This window comes from Erythrolamprus reginae, chromosome 2 (assembly GCF_031021105.1).
Source record: "Erythrolamprus reginae isolate rEryReg1 chromosome 2, rEryReg1.hap1, whole genome shotgun sequence".
In the NCBI taxonomy this organism is placed as follows: Eukaryota; Metazoa; Chordata; class Lepidosauria; order Squamata; family Dipsadidae; genus Erythrolamprus; species Erythrolamprus reginae.
In genome coordinates this window covers 62,915,471-62,934,668 of record NC_091951.1, presented here as the reverse complement: position 1 = coordinate 62,934,668, position 19,198 = coordinate 62,915,471, and the positions used below count along the sequence as shown (strand labels likewise).

The 19,198-nt window shown below is 33.8% G+C and overlaps 1 protein-coding gene across 1 annotated transcript in view; it reads left to right on the top strand.

Moving 5' to 3' along the window:
• LOC139158432 (contactin-3-like) overlaps positions 1–7,850 on the top strand; it is a 236,022-nt gene extending 228,172 nt beyond the window's left edge. Inside the window, exons 19-21 of the mRNA XM_070735738.1 lie at positions 394–506; positions 3,007–3,175; positions 7,665–7,850. Coding sequence (XP_070591839.1) covers positions 394–506; positions 3,007–3,175; positions 7,665–7,759 — 377 coding nt within the window. The 3' untranslated portion in view covers positions 7,760–7,850. The remainder of the gene's footprint in view (positions 1–393; positions 507–3,006; positions 3,176–7,664) is intronic.
• Positions 7,851–19,198: the final 11,348 nt, after the last annotated feature.

The window sequence follows — 19,198 nt, the reverse complement described above, 5'->3', positions numbered from 1 at the left end:
TTTTTTGCAGTCATTCATAGGAATCTGAAACAAGACATTAAAGGAATAAGAGAAAAAGAGAATAATGGCAAAGAATTGTGTAGATAATTATGCAAAGGATAACCTGTACGTGTGTGTGTGTGTGTGTGTGTTTTTGCATATATTCCATCTTAATTTGTAGTAGTTTGTTTATGCCTTTTTGAAATGGCAGAAACATCACTTGCGAATTTCATTTAGCAGAATATTCAGTGGAATTCAGTCACTTTTAAAAAATTGTATCCTTCTAAATGTTTTCAAACACAAAAACAGTACAGAAAGGATGTGGTGACAGTCAGGTGCCTGAATTATTTGGTTTGACATGAGAGATTTCAAATGCCAAGTAAATTTAAATCTTGCATTCATTCTGTTTTTAAGCGCCGAGTCAGCCTCCAGGAAATTTAGAGTGGAACATTACAGACTCCAGGGTAGTGTTGAACTGGGAACAGGTGCACGCCATGGAAAATGAATCAGAAGTAGTGGGCTATAAGGTAAGTTCAAGCAAGGTAATACTGATGTAACTAAAACCACATCTTGGAAATATCAATATTCTCTTTTTTCATTACAGCTACGTTATTGTCCATTTTAAAACCTACGACTATAGGTAGCCCTCAACTTACAACAGTTCATTTAGTAATCATTCAAACTTACAGCAGCATTGTACAAAATGACTTATGACTGTTTTCATATTTACACCTTTCCCATGATCACATGAACAAAATTTGGATGCTTGGCATATGGTTTATATATTGTCCCAGGAACAATCATCTTTTGCAGTCTTCTGACAAGCAAAGTCAATGGAGAAGCCAGATTCATTTAACAGCCACATTACTAACTTAACAACTATAGTGATTCATTTAATAACAGCAGAAAGAAAGGTTGTAAAATGGGGCAAAATTCACTTAACAAATGTATCATGTTGGGCTCAGCAGTGGTCATAGGTCAAGTCTGCTTGTAATCCACGCAGTCTTTTGCAGTTGAATACAGATTCAAAGATCAAATAAATAAACAAATAAATAAATATGTCATTTTAACCTGGGAATCTGGGATGGGTATCATATTGATTTTTATTGATTCATATTCATACTGATGGTATGCAATTACATATACAGTATAAGCATTTATACTGTATAATAACTGTAATTTTTGTTTACCGTTTAATTCGTATATCACTTTTCAATATAAATATGCCTTAGAGATTTCCAACAATAAAAATACAATACACTTGTTATAGAAAGCACTAAAATAATTTATTACCATGTGCTTTCAGAACATATGGCAATATAGCAAATAATATAATATCATCTAATAATAAAAACATTAATCCTTTAGCATTCATCATATACAGTGATACCTCGTCTTACGAACCCCTCATCATAAAAACTTTTCGAGATACGAACCCGGGGTTTAAGATTTCTTTGCCTCGTCTTAAAAACCCTTTCCGTCTTACGAACCTGAGCCCGGGTCTGTGGGCTCTCTTACTGTGCCTGCGCTCTCGTACTGTGCAAGCGCTCTCTGACTGCCGAAGGGATTCCCCTCCCCTGTGACTGTCACCGCCGGGATTTCCCATTTGCTTGCATGGGAATTCCCTGCCGGAATTCCCCGCCCCCTTTTGCTTGCACCTGAGGCGGGGAACGCTGGAGCTGCCTCATTTCCCTGCCACTTTCCCCTCTAGCCCTCCGCTTCCTCTGCTCCCTGCAGCTGTCCCATCCTGTTGAAAAAAAAAACCCCAAGCCTGCCGCTTCCTTCGCCCCATCTCGCTGCTAAAATCAGCCCTCCAAAAGCTTCCTACACCGCTCCAAATTGCCCCCAAAATCGCTCCCCCCAAAACTTCCCATCTTGCCCCAAATTCCCCCAAAAATCGCCATTCCAAAAGCTTCCTATCTTGCCCCAAATTCCCCCAAAAATCGCCATTCCAAAAGCTTCCTATCTTGCCCCAAACTCCCCCAAAAATCACCATTCCAAAAGCTTCCTATCTTGCCCCAAATCCCCCCCCCCATCACCATTCCAAAAGCTTTCTATCTTGCCCCAAATTCCCCCCCCAAAATCGCCATTCCAAAAGCTTCCTATTTTGGGGGGAATTTGGAGCAACGTAGGAAGATTTTGAAGGGGCGATTTTGGGCGGCGTTAGCCTTTGTTAGGACCTCCATTCCTTGCTTCTCCTCGCTATCCAGCTCCACTCCGTTAGCCTTCACTTTGTCCGCCTGCCGCTTTTTCTTTAAGCCTTAAAGTTTGTACTTTCCTAATGGGTTTGCACGCATTATTTGCTTTTACATTGATTCCTATGGGAAACAATGTTTTGTCTTACGAACTTTTCACCTTACGAACCTCGTCCTGGAACCAATTAAGTTCGTAAAACAAGGTATCACTGTATATTTATTTAGAAAACTCAGCCATTTAGATGAAATTCCATGCATTGGGTACACTATCCATATCATAACTTTTGTGCTGCGAATAATCATATTTATCTCAACATAAATATGAATTGCAGTAGCACTGAATTGCAATTCCATGCAGAAATGGGAATGAGTCATAGATGGATAAGTGCAGTGATGGCAAACCTATATAATTATTCAATTGTCTGAATTGCTTTAGAAACAAAAACTTTGTTGCTGCACCTGAATGGAGTTCCAGAAAATTGAAATTGTACTGTGTACATTGTTTTCTTACAGTTCCTACCCATTTAATTTTTCAGTCTTTATCTTTATATATCATCATTCTTCAGCAAATTCTATATAGAGTACAATCTTCTAACTCTAGCCAGCCTGTGAGCCAGTGGTGGTCCAATAAAGCAAATAATTTGAACATAAGAAACAAGTGTTAAGTACCCCTTAAGTAGCTATTCCTGAAATGAGTTTATCTTTATTCCTGAAATGAGTTTATCTTTATCTTTTTCTCCACAGGAATCTTGTTTCTCTTCTATCTAGAAATGATATTAAATGATGGTTAAGTAGTATCATTAAAGTCATCACTTTCCTTTTTACGCTGCAGGTTTTATATTGGACTAGCAGTCAGAACCAGCTCAGTATCCTGGACACAAATAGAACATCTGCAGAACTTTTGCTTTCTTTACATGATGATTATGTTATAGAAGTGAAAGCAGTGACTGATGGTGGAGATGGCATTAGCAGTGACCAGATTAAGGTCCCCAAATTAGCAAGTATGTTTACTGTTTACTGCTGCACAATGCTTTGTTAAAAGATGGCTTATCTTCAGGATAAAACTGAAGCCACGGTGGCACAGTGGCTAGAGTCCAGTACTGCAGGCTAGTTCTGCTGATCATGGGCTGCCAGCAGTTTGCCAGATCGAATCTAATTAGGCTCGAGATTGAGTCAGCCTTCCATCCTTCTGAGGTGGGTAAAATGAGGACCCAGATTGTTGTGGTAATATGCTGACTGTATAAACCACTTAGAGAGGGCTGTAAAAGCACTGTGAAGCGGTATAGAAATCTAAGTGCTATTGCTAACTTATTTATTTCATTCGATAATATAAGATGTGAATTATTTGATGAAAGAAATTAGTAATAATAATAATAATAATAATAATAATAATAATAATAATAATTTATTAGACTTGTATGCCGCCCCTCTCCGTAGACTCGGGGCGGCTCACAACAGCAATAAAACAATACAAATCTAATAATTAAAACTATAACTAAAACCCACTATCTTAAAAACAATCAATGCCACACAGTCAAAACCACACATAACTCTTAATGATCAGAGAAGGGGATACACTAGTTGCCCCAATGCAATAGGTCTTCAGGCTCTTGCGGAAGGCAAGGAGGGTGGGGGAAGTTCAAATCTCTGGAGGGAGTTGATTCCAGAGGGCTGGAGCCACCACAGAGAAGGCTATTCCCCTAGGCACCACCAGACAACATTGTTTAGTCGACGGGACCTGGAGAAGGCCAACTCTGTGGGACTTAATCAGCTGCTGGGATTTATGCGGCAGGAGATGGTCCCATAAGTATTCTGGTCCGATGCCATGTAGGGCTTTATGGGTTATCACCAACACTTTGAATTGTGTCCAGAAACTAATCGGCAACTAATGCAGGCAGCGGAGTGTTGACGAAACATGGGTGTATCTTGGGAAGATCCATGACTGCTCGTGCGGCCGCATTCTGCATGATCCGAACACTTCAGAGCCATGTGGAGAGCATTGTGGTAGTCAAACCTCGAGGTGATAAGGGCATGAGTGACTGTGAGCAGGGACTCCCTGTCCAAATAGGGCTGCAACTGGTGCACCAGGCGAACCTGGGCAAACGCCCTCCTCTTGTCTTCCAGATGAACATGCTTCCAAATAAAGGGCTATGCTGATATTTTCTACTTTTAGCATATCATTTTGCAGAATATGGCCAAAATAGGAGGTGAATAATCAATTTAAAAAGCAGAAGGTATTTCACCCATCATTTACACTCTTCTAAGAGTAGAAGTTTACTTAATTAGGAAATCAAGGGACTACATCTTCAATGAATTTAGCAATACCCCCTAGAGTTATATACTGTCTTACAGTGCTTTACAGCCGTCTCTAAGTGTTTACAGAGTCAGCATATTGCCCCCAATAATTTGGGTCTTCATTTTACCCACTTCAGGAGGGTGGAAGGCTGAGTCAATCTTGAGCCTGGTGAAATTTGAACTGCCAAATTGCAGGCAGCGGGCAATCAGCAGAAGTAACATGCAATACTTTATTATAACCACTCTTTCCCCCACAGCTCTTATTTGTATAAATATCTATAATACCATCTAGTTATTTCTGTTAGATAAAACATATGTTGTATTCTTCTAATATATGTATGAACTCAAACCTTATTTTAAAAGTATATTGTGCATATCAATAAAGATATAGTAAGTGATATAATCTGGATAACTGGCTGATCCCAAAAAAGATTAGTCAGACCTTGCTAATACTTGGCCAGGAGAACACCCAAAAAATCCCAGGGTTGTAAATTACATTATAAAACTTTTGATATATATTCTCTTTGCAAACAACACATAAAAGAAAAAGATGAAAGGCCAATATTCAAACAACAGGGTAGCATTAGAAATAATTTCCTGTGTTTTAGACCTATAAATAATTTAACTGAAAAAAATGTTTCTCCAAGTCCTAAAATCTAAAAACTTCTTGAATGCCAAATACCTGTGCTTAATTAGAGAGATGAGATTTATTGGCTGCATAAACATAATCAAGCCCACACACATAGTCAGCATTTTCTATCTTGCTTCCACAGACAATTATTTGTGTTGAACCTACTGGCTAGTTTCACACACTAAATAATTTCTAAACAAATTAATTAATATGATTGTTAATTTTTAAAAAATGAATGTCGTAGAATGGATCAGTAATTGTGTTTGCAAAGAATGACAAATTAATATTTTCATTGGTACAGACAATTAATGTTTACCAGGCTTTTCAAAAACATCACAGAATGTTTTGAAGAAACAGCAGAAGACAAAATATATGCACCAATAGAGAAAATATTTGTAGCTTAGGGTTGAAATGAGGGATCCTTGGTGGTATCTGAGCTTGATTGTTTTCTTGCAGATGTTTCATTATTAGCACTGATGATATTACACCAGGATAAAATGTTCCCCATTCGCTCGTGCTTGTCAGTTGTCAGAGCTAGCAACCTCCTGCGCATGCGCAAAACATTCTATGCACAGAGGATAAAAGAACCCAAATGGCAGTGTCCAGGCAAGTGGGCGGAGCCTTGCAATGCCTTCACAACCAGCTCTCTGACAACCAACAGGCATAAGCAAACCAGCAGCATTTCACCCCTGTATTACATTAGTCTGCAAGAAAACAACCAAGCTGAGAGACCATCAAGGATCCCTCAAAAGATACATATTTATCAGTTTGGTCTGCATTACAATTTCATGGGAATTTTGACCAACTTATACAGGCTCTGGACTCTAATTAAGTACACTTGCTTTTTCAGTGGATTCATCCAATTGGATATTATCAAGAACAAGAAGGACGCAGTTATCTTATCTTGGAATGGTTTCCCCTTTTTCCAAGACTGAAACCATTAAGGTTGAAGATTCTTATCAGTAAAGATTTCATCAAGTCTAAGGAGTCTATGTTCGTATCAGATGGATTAGATTCTGATCAATTGTTCTATGAGGAAATTTCTCCTTAGTTCTAGGTTGGTTATTGTTGTTGGTAAATTGTTTCTTGTCTTCAATCCAATTAATTATGAGAAACAATTGAAGAGTTTCTGTTTCTCATAATTAATTGGATTGAAGATTGAGGATAATTTCCCAACAAAACAATTAATCAGTTGAACAACTTGTCTCCAGAAATTGTGAGCGCTCCAAATCTGGAGGTTTTTAAGAAGAGATTGTGCAACCATTTGTCTGAAACGGTACAGGGTTCCTGCTGGTGCAGGATTTGGACTAGAAGACCTCCAAGGTCAATAACAACAACAACAACAACAACAACAACAACAACAACAACAACAATAATAATAATAATAATAATAATAATAATAATAATAATAATAATAATAATAATAATACAGCAGCAGCAGCAACAAAAACAACAACAGAGTTGGAAGGGACTTTGGAGATCTTCTAGTCCAATCCCCTGCTTAGGCAGAAAACTCTATACCATTTCAGATAAATTGTTATCCAACATCTTCTTAAAAACTTCCAGTGTTGGAGCATTCACAACTTCTGGAGGCAAGCTGGTCCACTGATTCTAACTGTCAGGAAATTTCTCCTAAGTTCTAAGTTGCTTTTCTCCATGTTTAGTTTCCACCTTCTAAGTCTGTTATTCTGAGATGCTCAATACTCAGCAGGAACAGGGCAGAATAAATTATAGCCTCATTATGAGCCTTTAGTGATTAAAATAAATGTTTGCTTAATTCTGTACTACATACACAACCATTACCAAAAGAAAAAAATGATTCTAATGTTTATTTTACGCAAATTGGAAATGCTAAATAGTGCAATATCAGTGGTGTGCATAAAACCATCAAATGGTAAAATATAACTATACAGTACATATACAGTGCTAACACTAAGAAAAATATGAAATTATTCGTTTCAAAAAACTTAGCAAGAAATAGAACACATAAACATTATATATAAAGTTCCCAAGGGACCAAAAAAACCCAAGCATTTCCATAACCTCACAGTCCCTTTTAAATATTTCTTTAAAAGCATGTCTGTCTACATTTCTTCTCTAATTATTGATAGGTTTCTTCTAAGCAGCTAGGAATATATAATATACAGAATGATACCGAGAGCAGTTTCAAATATGTATTTTAGTTTTAATATTTTTTCCAGGTGTCTGAAGCTTCACAATGAATTAAGCAACTACAGAAAAATAGGGACAATGTCTTTGAGGACATCTTAACTCCTGGCAACTACATGTAATTTTTAAGCAACATTTTTCAGAACGAGTTTGCCCTTACCTTTATTCTGGGGCAGATGAAGTCACCCAGCTGTTTTCTTGCCACAGGCAGGAGTTTAATTTACAGTCCCCCAGTGCACCAAACTAAGCTCTCAGTTGTGGTTAAAGGCAGGTTTTTAAAAAATCATAGAAGTTTTATAAATCCAAAGAACATTGAGTGAAAAAGCAGGGTACTGTTAAAAATACATTTTTTTCTTCTACCCCTAATCTTTTATTTTATTTTTTATTTGTTTCAGGTATGGATGCAAGAGGAAGTTGTGCAGCAATCTTAAATTGCCTCTCCAGCTTGATGTCAATAACTCTGTTCTTGATTTTCAATGCAATATTGTGATAATGTATTTTCAGATAGTGCAAGACCAGGTGTATCATTTACTTTAAAGTGCTTTTTAAGACAACCATTACAAGATCAACGGAAATAATAGGTGGGAGTTAATATGCATGCATTTACTACCAGTCTACATTTAATTTTTTTTTAATCCTTTCTGATACTTCATTCTAAAGAAATAAAGATCATGTCCATCTCAAACAATTCCTTCTAAAGGAATATAAAATGCCTTAAGACTTAATGAACCAAAGGACTTTTTACATTACATATTTCTGATGTGACAAAAATAAGATGATGAGCATTATAAAAATGCTTTGAGAGACTATATGTTTTCCAAGTAATAAGAAATTATTTTAACGTTACCTGAAATAAAAACCTAATATTAATTTGCATTAATTAATTATCTACGGAGAGGGGCGGCATACAAATCTAATAAATTGAATTGAATTAAATTGAATTAATTAAAAATTATATTTCACCACTGTTTGATGAAAAACCTTGAATAATTTTCTTAAAGCCTCTCAGTGCTAGCCTTCGTTTGAATATATGATTATCTCAGTTTATATTCATATAGACTGTAAATATTTACTTTTTTTGTAAACTATTAAGTCTCAAAAAAACTGGTTTACTAAAAAGTTCATCATGCTTCCTTTTTTATTTTATTTTTTAGCATTGTTAATGTTTGGTAGCATCTGCTAGTTTTTTTCCCTCAATTTTTTTGTATTTGCTTTATTTGTAGAGGCTGTTCAAGGAGATAATATTCTTCTCTGTTCTAGACAGATGCAATCTCCTAGAGTTTCGTAGTTGAAAAACGTATTTGTACAGTTTCAAAATATAAAAATGGAAAATCCCAGGATTGGCTGTTACATTAGAGCACTGAATGATATCTTATTTTTTCATGTCTTTCCACCCACATAAAAAAGAACTGTGCTGCTTTTTGGTTCAAAACCATATTAATCTATGAAGGTACTTCAGAAGCTATACAGGATGAATTCACTTGCAACTCTTTTCATCCATGCAGCTGTCAACTTCGTCCTTAACATTTATGGTCTTCTTGATATATGAAATTCTAAAAGTATCTGCACTTATTTTATTTATGCTTGCACATCCTTTTAATAAGCTACTGTAGCTCTTGTGCTCTTAGCTTTACATTGTGTTTTTCTCTGTATTAGTATTTTGCTTTGCATTTTTTTAGGAACAGATGAAGTGCCCAGAATAGAACATCCAGTACAATGCACCAGAGCCTTATAGCCAGGAAATAACTTCCTAAATTATATGTAATGTGTTTGAATATGCAACCCTCAATTTGTTGCTGTCCTAAATGCCAGGTTATACTCTCTTTGGATGTAGGTCCAATTGCAATGTTTCTATCCCATTGTTTAGAATTATTCTGGATGATTCCTGCTCTCTTATTTATATAAACAAATTTAATTTTCTTTTTGACCAATGTTTTCATTGCAAATAATGTTTAGCATACCTTGTTTACAATTTCAATGCTTCTAAAAATAATTCTCACTCCAAATACAATTTGTATGGATTAACTTTTTCTGACCTTTCTACTCAACACTTGAGGTAGACTCTTGAAAGAGATCTGTAAAAAGTCAAACTTTGCTCTATATTTTATTAGGTTTTCAGAACAAAAAAATAATAATTGTATGACTACAACTTTGACAGTTTTTCCTTTTCGGTGTCTGTATATAATGTACATATTAAAATAACACTGTAGCTACTGGCTCCTCAACATGAAAAATGGGAACTACTGATGCTTCCAAGTACGTGTCTTTCAATGGGAATAAAGTTCCTTTACATAATACATAGCAAATATTCATCCACTGAATGGTAACTTTACCATTCGTGTTACAAGAAAATTCTACACCTTGTTCCTATTATTACCATTTTCATGATAAACTTACTGAACTTACCTTCTACTGCTATTGTCTCCATGAGATGTTTAGAATATACTAGTTTCATATTGAAAAGGTTTTGCCTAATTTTCTTTCAACTATTAGCTGTGTGTATATATCCTATGGCTATCTGTATGTATTTTTTTATTCTAATAAAATATTTATAATATTGAAAATTTCTAGTTATGTCAGAATTTCAAATATTTCAGTATAATGGTAAAATAATAGATAGTTCTTTCTAGGTTTGTGTCCTTGTCAATACATATAGTAGTTAAGCTAGAAGCCAAGATTAAACTTATGCTTTTAAAGTTATTAAAGTTGTTTATACTTTTTATCAAATACATAAATATTCCTTTTGGAATAAAATATCTATGTATTTCAAAATTTGGAGTGGGGTGGGGGTGGGGGTAGAGTCAAGACAACTGAATGGAGCTGAGTGATTTCAGCCTTCCATCCTTCAAAGGTGGGTAAAATGAGGACCCGGATTGTGGGGGCAATAGCCTAGCTCTGTTAAAAAGTACTATTGCTAACATGTTGTAAGCCGCCCTGAGTCTAAGGAGAAGGGCAGCATAAAAATCAAATAGATAGATAGATAGATAGATAGATAGATAGATAGATAGATAGATAGATAGATAGATAGATAGATAGATAGATAGATAGATAGATAAATGCTCAGCTCCATCCAGTCATCCTGATTCTATTCCAAAAATAATAAAAAATACAGGATCATTAAAAGGGAGTTTTTATAGATACAATATTTCTTTAAAAATCCAACATATATTTTAGTTTAAGCTCAATTCGTGAAATGCACTCTATTAGTCTTATCAAATTTAGTCATGAATATATTTATATAATCAGAAATATAAATTAGAACATAAGATCTTCTATAATTTATAGAAGTTCCTTAATTTTATTTTATTTTATTTTAACTAAATAAACATTCCATCAAGACAGAGAAATCTAAAAATATCATTAACATGTGCCGACGAGAAACAGACAAAATTATCTTTCACAATTTTATCTAATACCTACAATTTATTCCTAAAGCAGATCAACGTCTTTCAAACCATAAGGCTAAGCTTCCTTAGCTGTACTTTTAAATTAGGACAATATCACATGAGACTTAATTATGTTCAAGATCAACTTTATGGGATTAAAAGATTTGTAAACTAAAGAAAGGTATGTAGTCTGCACTGTGGTAAATTATATAAACATTAGGCTGGATCCAGAGTTATCCTTCTGTGAATAAAATAACACAGAAAACTGAAAAAGGCACCATTTGTCATTGGGGGTATTACTTGGAACCCTGACATTAATTTGTTTTACCAGTCACCATGCTCTAACACACTTTATAGAAGGGTTTTCACCAAATAAATACATAAGGTGTTTCTACCTGCACTGAAAGTTTTTAAAAATGAGGACCCCTACTCTTGCACCATTCCGTACTGTTCCAAAACAGCATGGGTCTCTGTATACTGCATTCAGCATACTCTAAACTATCCCAAAAGTGGTTTAGAAATTGTTCTATGTATCATTGCTGTCAAATGCTACCATGCAGCTCAAACCCATTTTCTCAAGCCAAATGTGAAAGAAATGAAATCCTTTTCTGCCCTGTTGCAGACTAGAATAGGGAAGTAACTGGACCATATTATTAAAAAACAGTATATTTTTGTATGTATTGCTGGGTGCCACGAAGCCTCTTATTTAACCTTGTTAAAGAGTCAATTGTGGATAAAATGTGATCCATAATTTCCACATGAGCTCTGTGATTCTGATCCAAAGCTGAAAATAAAACGAAATGGAAGTCCTTCAGTATGCAAGTTGGCATAACAGGGTATCTCCCAATCTTTTCAATTCTGAAGAGCAGAACAAAAAAGAATGAAGATGTAATATTTGTTGCTATATTTCTTGTTCTGGAATAGAAATATTTGTTAACTTTTTAGGTAAGGCTAGATTTATAACATTTCCAGCTAAATACTTTCTACTCAGTGAAACCAAGAAGATATGCTTGATTTATGTGAATGTCTCTTGTACAACATAATCAAGGACTAAAAACACAAAGATTAGGTCAGGGATGTCAAACTCAAGACCCACGGTGCTTAAATCTGGCCTGTCGGGCTGGCTTGGAAATTTAAAACAAAAACAGCTCACAGTGTTGCATATTCCTCACAACACATACATTTTCCATTTTTGGCCAACAGAGTGCTTCTGGAGGTGTGGAGGCTAAAAACAGGCTGGGAGGTACATGCTCCTTTTTGCTGGCAGGATGCTACAAGAGGCATCCATCTCATCTCCTCCTGCCAGCCCACAGAACTTCAATGCTAATCCAGCCTACCTGCATTTTTATATGCTTTAGAACTGGTAGGTTGGCAGAAGTTGGACAAGTAATGGGAGCTCACTCTATTATGGGGCGCTAGGGATTCAATCCGCTGAACTGCTGACCTTTCTGATTCACTGGAACCACAAAATATTGTTGAGATAAGATACATTAAGCTACAACCAAGATCAGAACGTAGATTTAAATAGTGTCTCATAATGAATGTTCTGCTTAGAATATTGGTACCCTCAAAATTGGGTACTTACCATATGCAGGTTAACTATAATTTGCATAGAGTCAGTGAAGGGCTACCAAATTTTTTACTACTACACTGTGGGCGTGGCTTATGCATTTTCTTTCAACATTTTTCAGTGCAAATTGGGTGTTCTGGAATGGAGCTCCATTTTCACTACCCCACTGCATTCCCCCCATCCAGGCAGTAGCCCACCCTTGCATAGAGTGCACAGAAATAATTAGAAGGCTATAGCTGAGTCATAAATTTCTTCCTTGGCTTCTGGCAGAAGATGCATCAGAGAACTGTGGAATTCAGATGGTGAATTAAAATCCAGAGCAAAGATTTGTATATATGAACTATACACTATGCATATATGAACTAGTACTTTAAAATTGAGACAGTAACACACATTGCTTTCAATATTGGTTATTGGGGATCAATCATTAGCACACATTTGTTTATTCTGTCCTTTTGGAAGGAATAAAAGTGCTGGGCAGTTCAGCTGCCAAAAAGATGACATAATTAAGTTATTGCATTCCAAATATACTGAAACATGTCTCTGTTTGATGATGGGTTTCAACTATTTTTTTCCTCTTTGTTTTAGTAATCCAAAGAGTAGGGAATGTATTCACAAACACCAATTATTTGTTTGATTTTTTGACTAAAATAAATCAATGCATATAGCTTCTCAACTGATGATTATTACATCAGGGTTTTTTTTACAAAGGAAAGAAAAGGAATAGAAAATTACATATCACTAGCAATTCTGGTAGGGAATTATGGATTTATAGTCACACTATACATCTGGAGGTACACATCTGGTAATATTTATGTCATAATTGTGTTTATAAACCAAAACCTGTCAATGAACAAAATTCCCTTTTAGTGCTTTAATCATGAATTCATTCCTGCTAGAACTGCATTTAAAGTTGTTTATAAAATATAATTCAATTTAATGAAAAACAAATTGCACTCACACTGTTTAATGAGAAAAAATACCACCACCACCCCCGCCACCAAAAAAAAATAATGTGATGATATTCTTATGAGAGGGTGTGATGTTCTTGACTTGGCTGAATGACATGGGAAGACGTATTCAAAACTACTGATGATATCAAAATGACAAAATATGGTTATAATGTCATGATCAAGGCTCCACCTCTAGCATAATTGTGATGTGAGTACAAAAGAATTTGTGCCTCACCCCTGTTGCTCTGCTGGGGAAATACTAAACGGACTGCAGAAAAGCATGATAATCATTGAGAAAAGACATTTAGCTGAAGACAAGTGCAAAATATATCATGTTACATCATGCTGTATGCATATCATTCTTCTATTCGTAGCCCCTCTATTTCATCTCTCTTTATCTGGAAATAAGAACCAATTCTGCCCATTTTAGTACTAAGGTGGTCAATGCAACTCATAAAGTATAACTTCTGTTTCCACCCCTTGTTTGTAGTGAAATTCCTGCTTTGAAGCTTTTTCAAATTAGTCAACCTGAAGCCAACTAGCCAAGAAGCTACATACTGATACAGAATCACAAACTTGAAGTACAACTAAAACAAATTGTAACTGTAAAAAATATGACTTCAGTAACCAAGTTGTCGAAGCATGGAACTCATTACCAGACTCCATAGTATCATCCCCAAACCCCCAACACTTTACCCTTAGATTATCTACGGTTGACCTATCCAGATTCCTCAGTAAGGGGCGAGTACAAGTGCACTAGAGTGCCTTCCGTCCCCTGTCCTATTGCTCTCCTATATCTCCTATACCTTTCTTCTATTCCTATATCTCTTCTTCTATTCTTTCATTGATATGTTCTATTACTATATCTTCTTTTCTATTATTTCTTAGATATATATTTTACTATGAGTATCTCCTCTATAACCTTCATCATGTATTTTACTATGTGTATATAGATATATACCCACTAAAATCCTCATTGTGTATTGGACTAACTAACTAACTAACTAACTAACTAACTAACTAAATAAATAAATAAATAAATAAATAAATAAATAAATAAATAAATAAATTCTAAAATACGGTAGTTCAAAAGTTTTTTTTTAAAAAAATTGCCTTTATCTTTAAAAACTGAAAACCAGATTTCAGCACCGTATTGCATTACCCTTTTAATTAGACTCATTAATTATATACTTGTCAATCTTTATAGAGGCCCAGCAGGAAAAATTTCATGAGGAATTTATCCAGTTTATTGAATTATTATTTAAAGGAGCTTGAACTGAAATTACTAAAGACATGCAATTCATTGTTACTTCTTTGGGAATTGGCAGATCATATGGGTAGTGAAGTAGCAGAATACTGATAAAAGTGAAGAACCATTGAAACCAGAAGCAGTTAGAGGGCAAGGAATCTTTGTGTTAAAGAAGTAAGGAATTTCAGAAGCTGATTTGATATTTGTTTTCTCTCTGTCTTCATTAAAGAAAATGAAGATATATTTTCCACAAGACAATCTATAGAGCTAAAATGAAAATAATATTCTAAACAAATGGAAAACAAAACAAATAATTTAGATTAGCTATATCCATCTGAGAGTGCTACTCAAATACAAAATTACTGATCATTCACTTAAACTCTGTATCATACTAATCATACTAGTCTTAAATATCTCTATCAGACGTTCATTGCAGTGCATTAGCTTCCAGGAAGAAACCTTTTAATAAGGTTTAATAAGATTAGAACCCTTGCTTGGACCATGACAGTACTATGCCCCCATTTTTGTGTTTCAGCAAAACTAAGTGGCAGGGTCTTTTTTAAGGAGTTGAACTCTCCAGAAATTCAGCACTAAAGTGGAACAATGATTCTATCCCTATCCACAAGAAAATGATTAGCAGAATTTCCACTTTGCAAACATGCTACCAGATACACAAATTAGAGATTGGATACTTTGTATTGGTTTTACAATCAATTTTTAAAAAAAATTGAATATTTCATTATATTATAATTATTTCCCTAAAGCTGCTTTCAGATATTTTTTCTTAAGATATGCTGGTTTCATATTATTAAATTTTATTTAAAATTCAACATTATAAAGGGTGGATTTTTTTTACATTTTTAAAACATACAGTTAATATGCTCTGAGAGGAATATACTCCTCTTATTTGATAATCTTGGAATGAATTGACCTGTTTGATTTACATGTGGAATTCTCATGTTAGATGTAATTCTGCAAGAATAAAAAACAGCATAGTATAATTTTGTTCCATTTAATTGAACTAAATGGAACAAATGACTCTCTTCATTAATAAGAAGCTAAGAATCAATTGAGGAAGCAACAGACTAAGATGTCTTATGTTAGGCAATATAAAATGTAGTGTTCTATTTTTAGTCAATTAACATATTTGTTTGTTTGTTTGTTTATTTGTTTATTTGTTTATTTATTTATTTAATATGCTGCTCACTCCAAGCAGACTCTGAGCAGCTAACAATTGGAATAAATATAACAACAATAAAAACAGTTAAAATCTAATAATAAAAGTCAGTAATAACAGTAATATAAAAAGCATACATATTTGCAATCAGTTTAATTCCACACCTGCCAGAAAAGCCAGGTCTTAATGGCTTTCCGGAAGACCAGTAGGGTGGAGATAATGCGGATCTCTGGAGGCAGTTGGTTCTAAAGGGTTGGAGCCACCACAGAGAAGGCTCTTCCCCGAGGTCCCACCAACTGACATTGTTTGGTGGACGGGACCTAGAGAAGGCCAACTCTGTGGACCCTTACTGGCCGCAGCAAGGTATGAGCAAGGATGTGGTCCCATAAATAGTCTGGCCCTGAGCCATTTAGGGCTTTAAAGGTGATAACCAACACCTTGAATTGCATTCGGAGACCGACTGGCAACCAATGCAGCATGTGTAAAATTGGAATAATACAGGTGTACCTTGGTACAACCATTATTGCACGTGCTGCTTTATTCTGCACCAGCTGAAGTCTCCAAATGCTCTTCAAGGGAGTGTTGAAGATGCTCTAATGCTTCTATGCATTAGAAGTTATTTGTTTGTTTATGTGTTTATTTATTATCAAATATAAACACTGCCTATCTTGCTATCCAGGTGACTCTGAATGGTTTACAAATGCAAATGATAAAACTATATAGGAGGCATCTAATTAAGAATCGAATTAAAACAGGATAAAGAACAAAATAAGGACAAAGTTAAAATATGTGTTAAAAAGACTTTAAAGCCTGGTTAATATAAATACAAGTTTGTTTAACATAAATATACAAAAATGTTTGGTTGTTAAACCTCCCTTAGATAGTTTGGAATCCCAGTTTGGCAAAAAAAAATAATGCCACGCTTTGTTTTTAAAGGAATTTTTGTCCCATAGCAACTTTAGTAAAATAGAATGCATTTTGCAAGCAAAACTATCCATAAATTGAAAAAAATTTCACAAAAACAGGGGGGGCGTGCATTATATCCGCAAAATAAACCAATAAGATTTACTTTTTTCATTTCAATTTTCATATCATTGTGTGCAGAAATGTTCAGACTACTTTCCAAGTGAAAAAAGCTTTCAAAAAGACCAAACATAAGCACTGCAAATGAAGAGTTTTCGGTCCGGGTCAGGGTGACCCGGGAACATAAGATTTGTTATTTTTCTTAAACAGAACAGCAGGGTTAAAAAAAAAGCTTTAGGCTATACTAAAAAGCTGAAAAGCATTCTAGAAAAAATTGACAAAGTCTTCAATATTGCTGCTAACATTGCAAGGTTGATACCCACAAGGTTTCCATAAGTCCAATTCAACTTCAAGGTATTTTCACTTTGTTATCATTATATCCCTTTCTCAACCAGTCCCATTATATTTAATTCTCCCAGCCTTCCATTCCATCCATAGAAGAAATTACAGCTTTTGCTTTGTGGCAATGGAATGATAATTCAGTTCAGGGTTACTGCTTTTCTTTCAAGGTTCTTAATTGGTAGAAATGTGATATCCCACTTTTTCTAAGCCACTTACAGTATCTGATGTTGTCTTCTCCACGATGCCCTGAGTCCAACGGGATTGGGCAGCATATAAATTAAATTAAATTAAATTAAATTAAATTAAATTAAATTAAATTAAATTAAATTAAATTAAATTAAATTAAATTAAATTAAATTAAATTAAATTAAATTAAATTAAATTAAATTAAATTAAATTAAATTAAATTAAATTAAATTAAATTAAATTAAATTAAATTAAATTAAATTAAATTAAATTAAATTAAATTAAATTAAATTAAATTAAATTAAATTAAATTAAATTAAATTAAATTAAATTAAATTAAATTAAATTAAATTAAATTAAATTAAATTAAATTAAATTAAATTAAATTAAATTAAATTAAATTAAATTAAATTAAATTAAATTAAATTAAATTAAATTAAATTAAATTAAATTAAATTAAATTAAATTAAATTAAATTAAATTAAATTAAATTAAATTAAATTAAATTAAATTAAATTAAATTAAATTAAATTAAATTAAATTAAATTAAATTAAATTAAATTAAATTAAATTAAATTAAATTAAATTAAATTAAATTAAATTAAATTAAATTAAATTAAATTAAATTAAATTAAATTAAATTAAATTAAATTAAATTAAATTAAATTAAATTAAATTAAATTAAATTAAATTAATTAAATTAAATTAAATTAAATTAAATTAAATTAAATTAAATTAAATTAAATTAAATTAAATTAAATTAAATTAAATTAAATTAAATTAAATTAAATTAAATTAAATTAAATTAAATTAAAGTAAATTAAATTAAATTAAATTAAATTAAATTACTCAATCATCTTCGTTATTCTTATTATGGGCAATTAATGTGTAGGACCTGTCTTCAGACTGACTCTGCACATTAATTTATGCTGAGAGTTCATTGCCCTTGACCTCACTCAGAAGTGGGTTCCTGCTGGTAGCAGGAATTTTTCCTTGCTCGTCATAGGCACCACCATTTTGTTTTTTGCCCTTGTGCCTGCACAGAAGCTGAGTTTGTAGCACTGCAGCATGTGAGGAAGTGAATCGGCAGCGAGATAAGCCAGAATCTACCTCTGACCTCACTATATGGGTTTAGAATATACAAGTGCCATGTGGCTATCATATTCTTTCATTCAGTTCTCAACATGTTATATACTATTGCAGAGGCAGCCACTCTATTTGTATGAATACATATGTAACATGCTTTAGTACACTGCAGTTTTTATTATGTATTGTGCCTTCCCCCCCTCCATTTCTAATATTTTTCTTTCTCAGAAGACAGATGTTCCTCAATAAATCATTGGGAATGCATCTTACATGATTTCAATATCTTTGCAAGTGATTGCTTTGTTTGTTTCATCTAACATTCATGTACTTTCTCACTGTCTTTATTTGTCATCTCATGGCAAGAAATAGCAAATGTCTCCATACAACGTAAGATTCATGAGCCTTAAATTTGTCAACTTCAGTCCAGATTCCTATGCCTCTTTAATGGAATGGCTTAAAGTAGAAATATCTGACTGGTGATTAAAGTTCTAGCAGTCCTAAAATAATAATCCTGAGCCTTTTAATTATTTAGTTTTCAAGGTTTATTATCATGTTATAAAGAACAATTTGGTCCAGGACAGTCGACTTTCAACAATGCTACTTAAAAAGTATAATGCCTAAAGCAACAAAGACATTCAGTTGTTAAATAATATAACACTGTCTAGCCCTTGAAACAAAAATATTTAAACCCAAGGATTTTACAGCACATGTTCAGAGATCATAATTTGGAGAAATAGTTTATCCACTTGATCTCTAATAAATGTCCTTGTGACTTATGACTGGCTGCAGTCAAGATTGCCAACAATAAGAAACAGGGTGGATGAAAAAAAGAAGAAAGAAACTGGTTGGTTGGATGGATGGATGGATGGATGGATGGATGGATGGATGGATGGATGGATGGATGGATGGATGGATGGATGGATAGATAGATAGGTAGATAGGTAGATAGGTAGATAG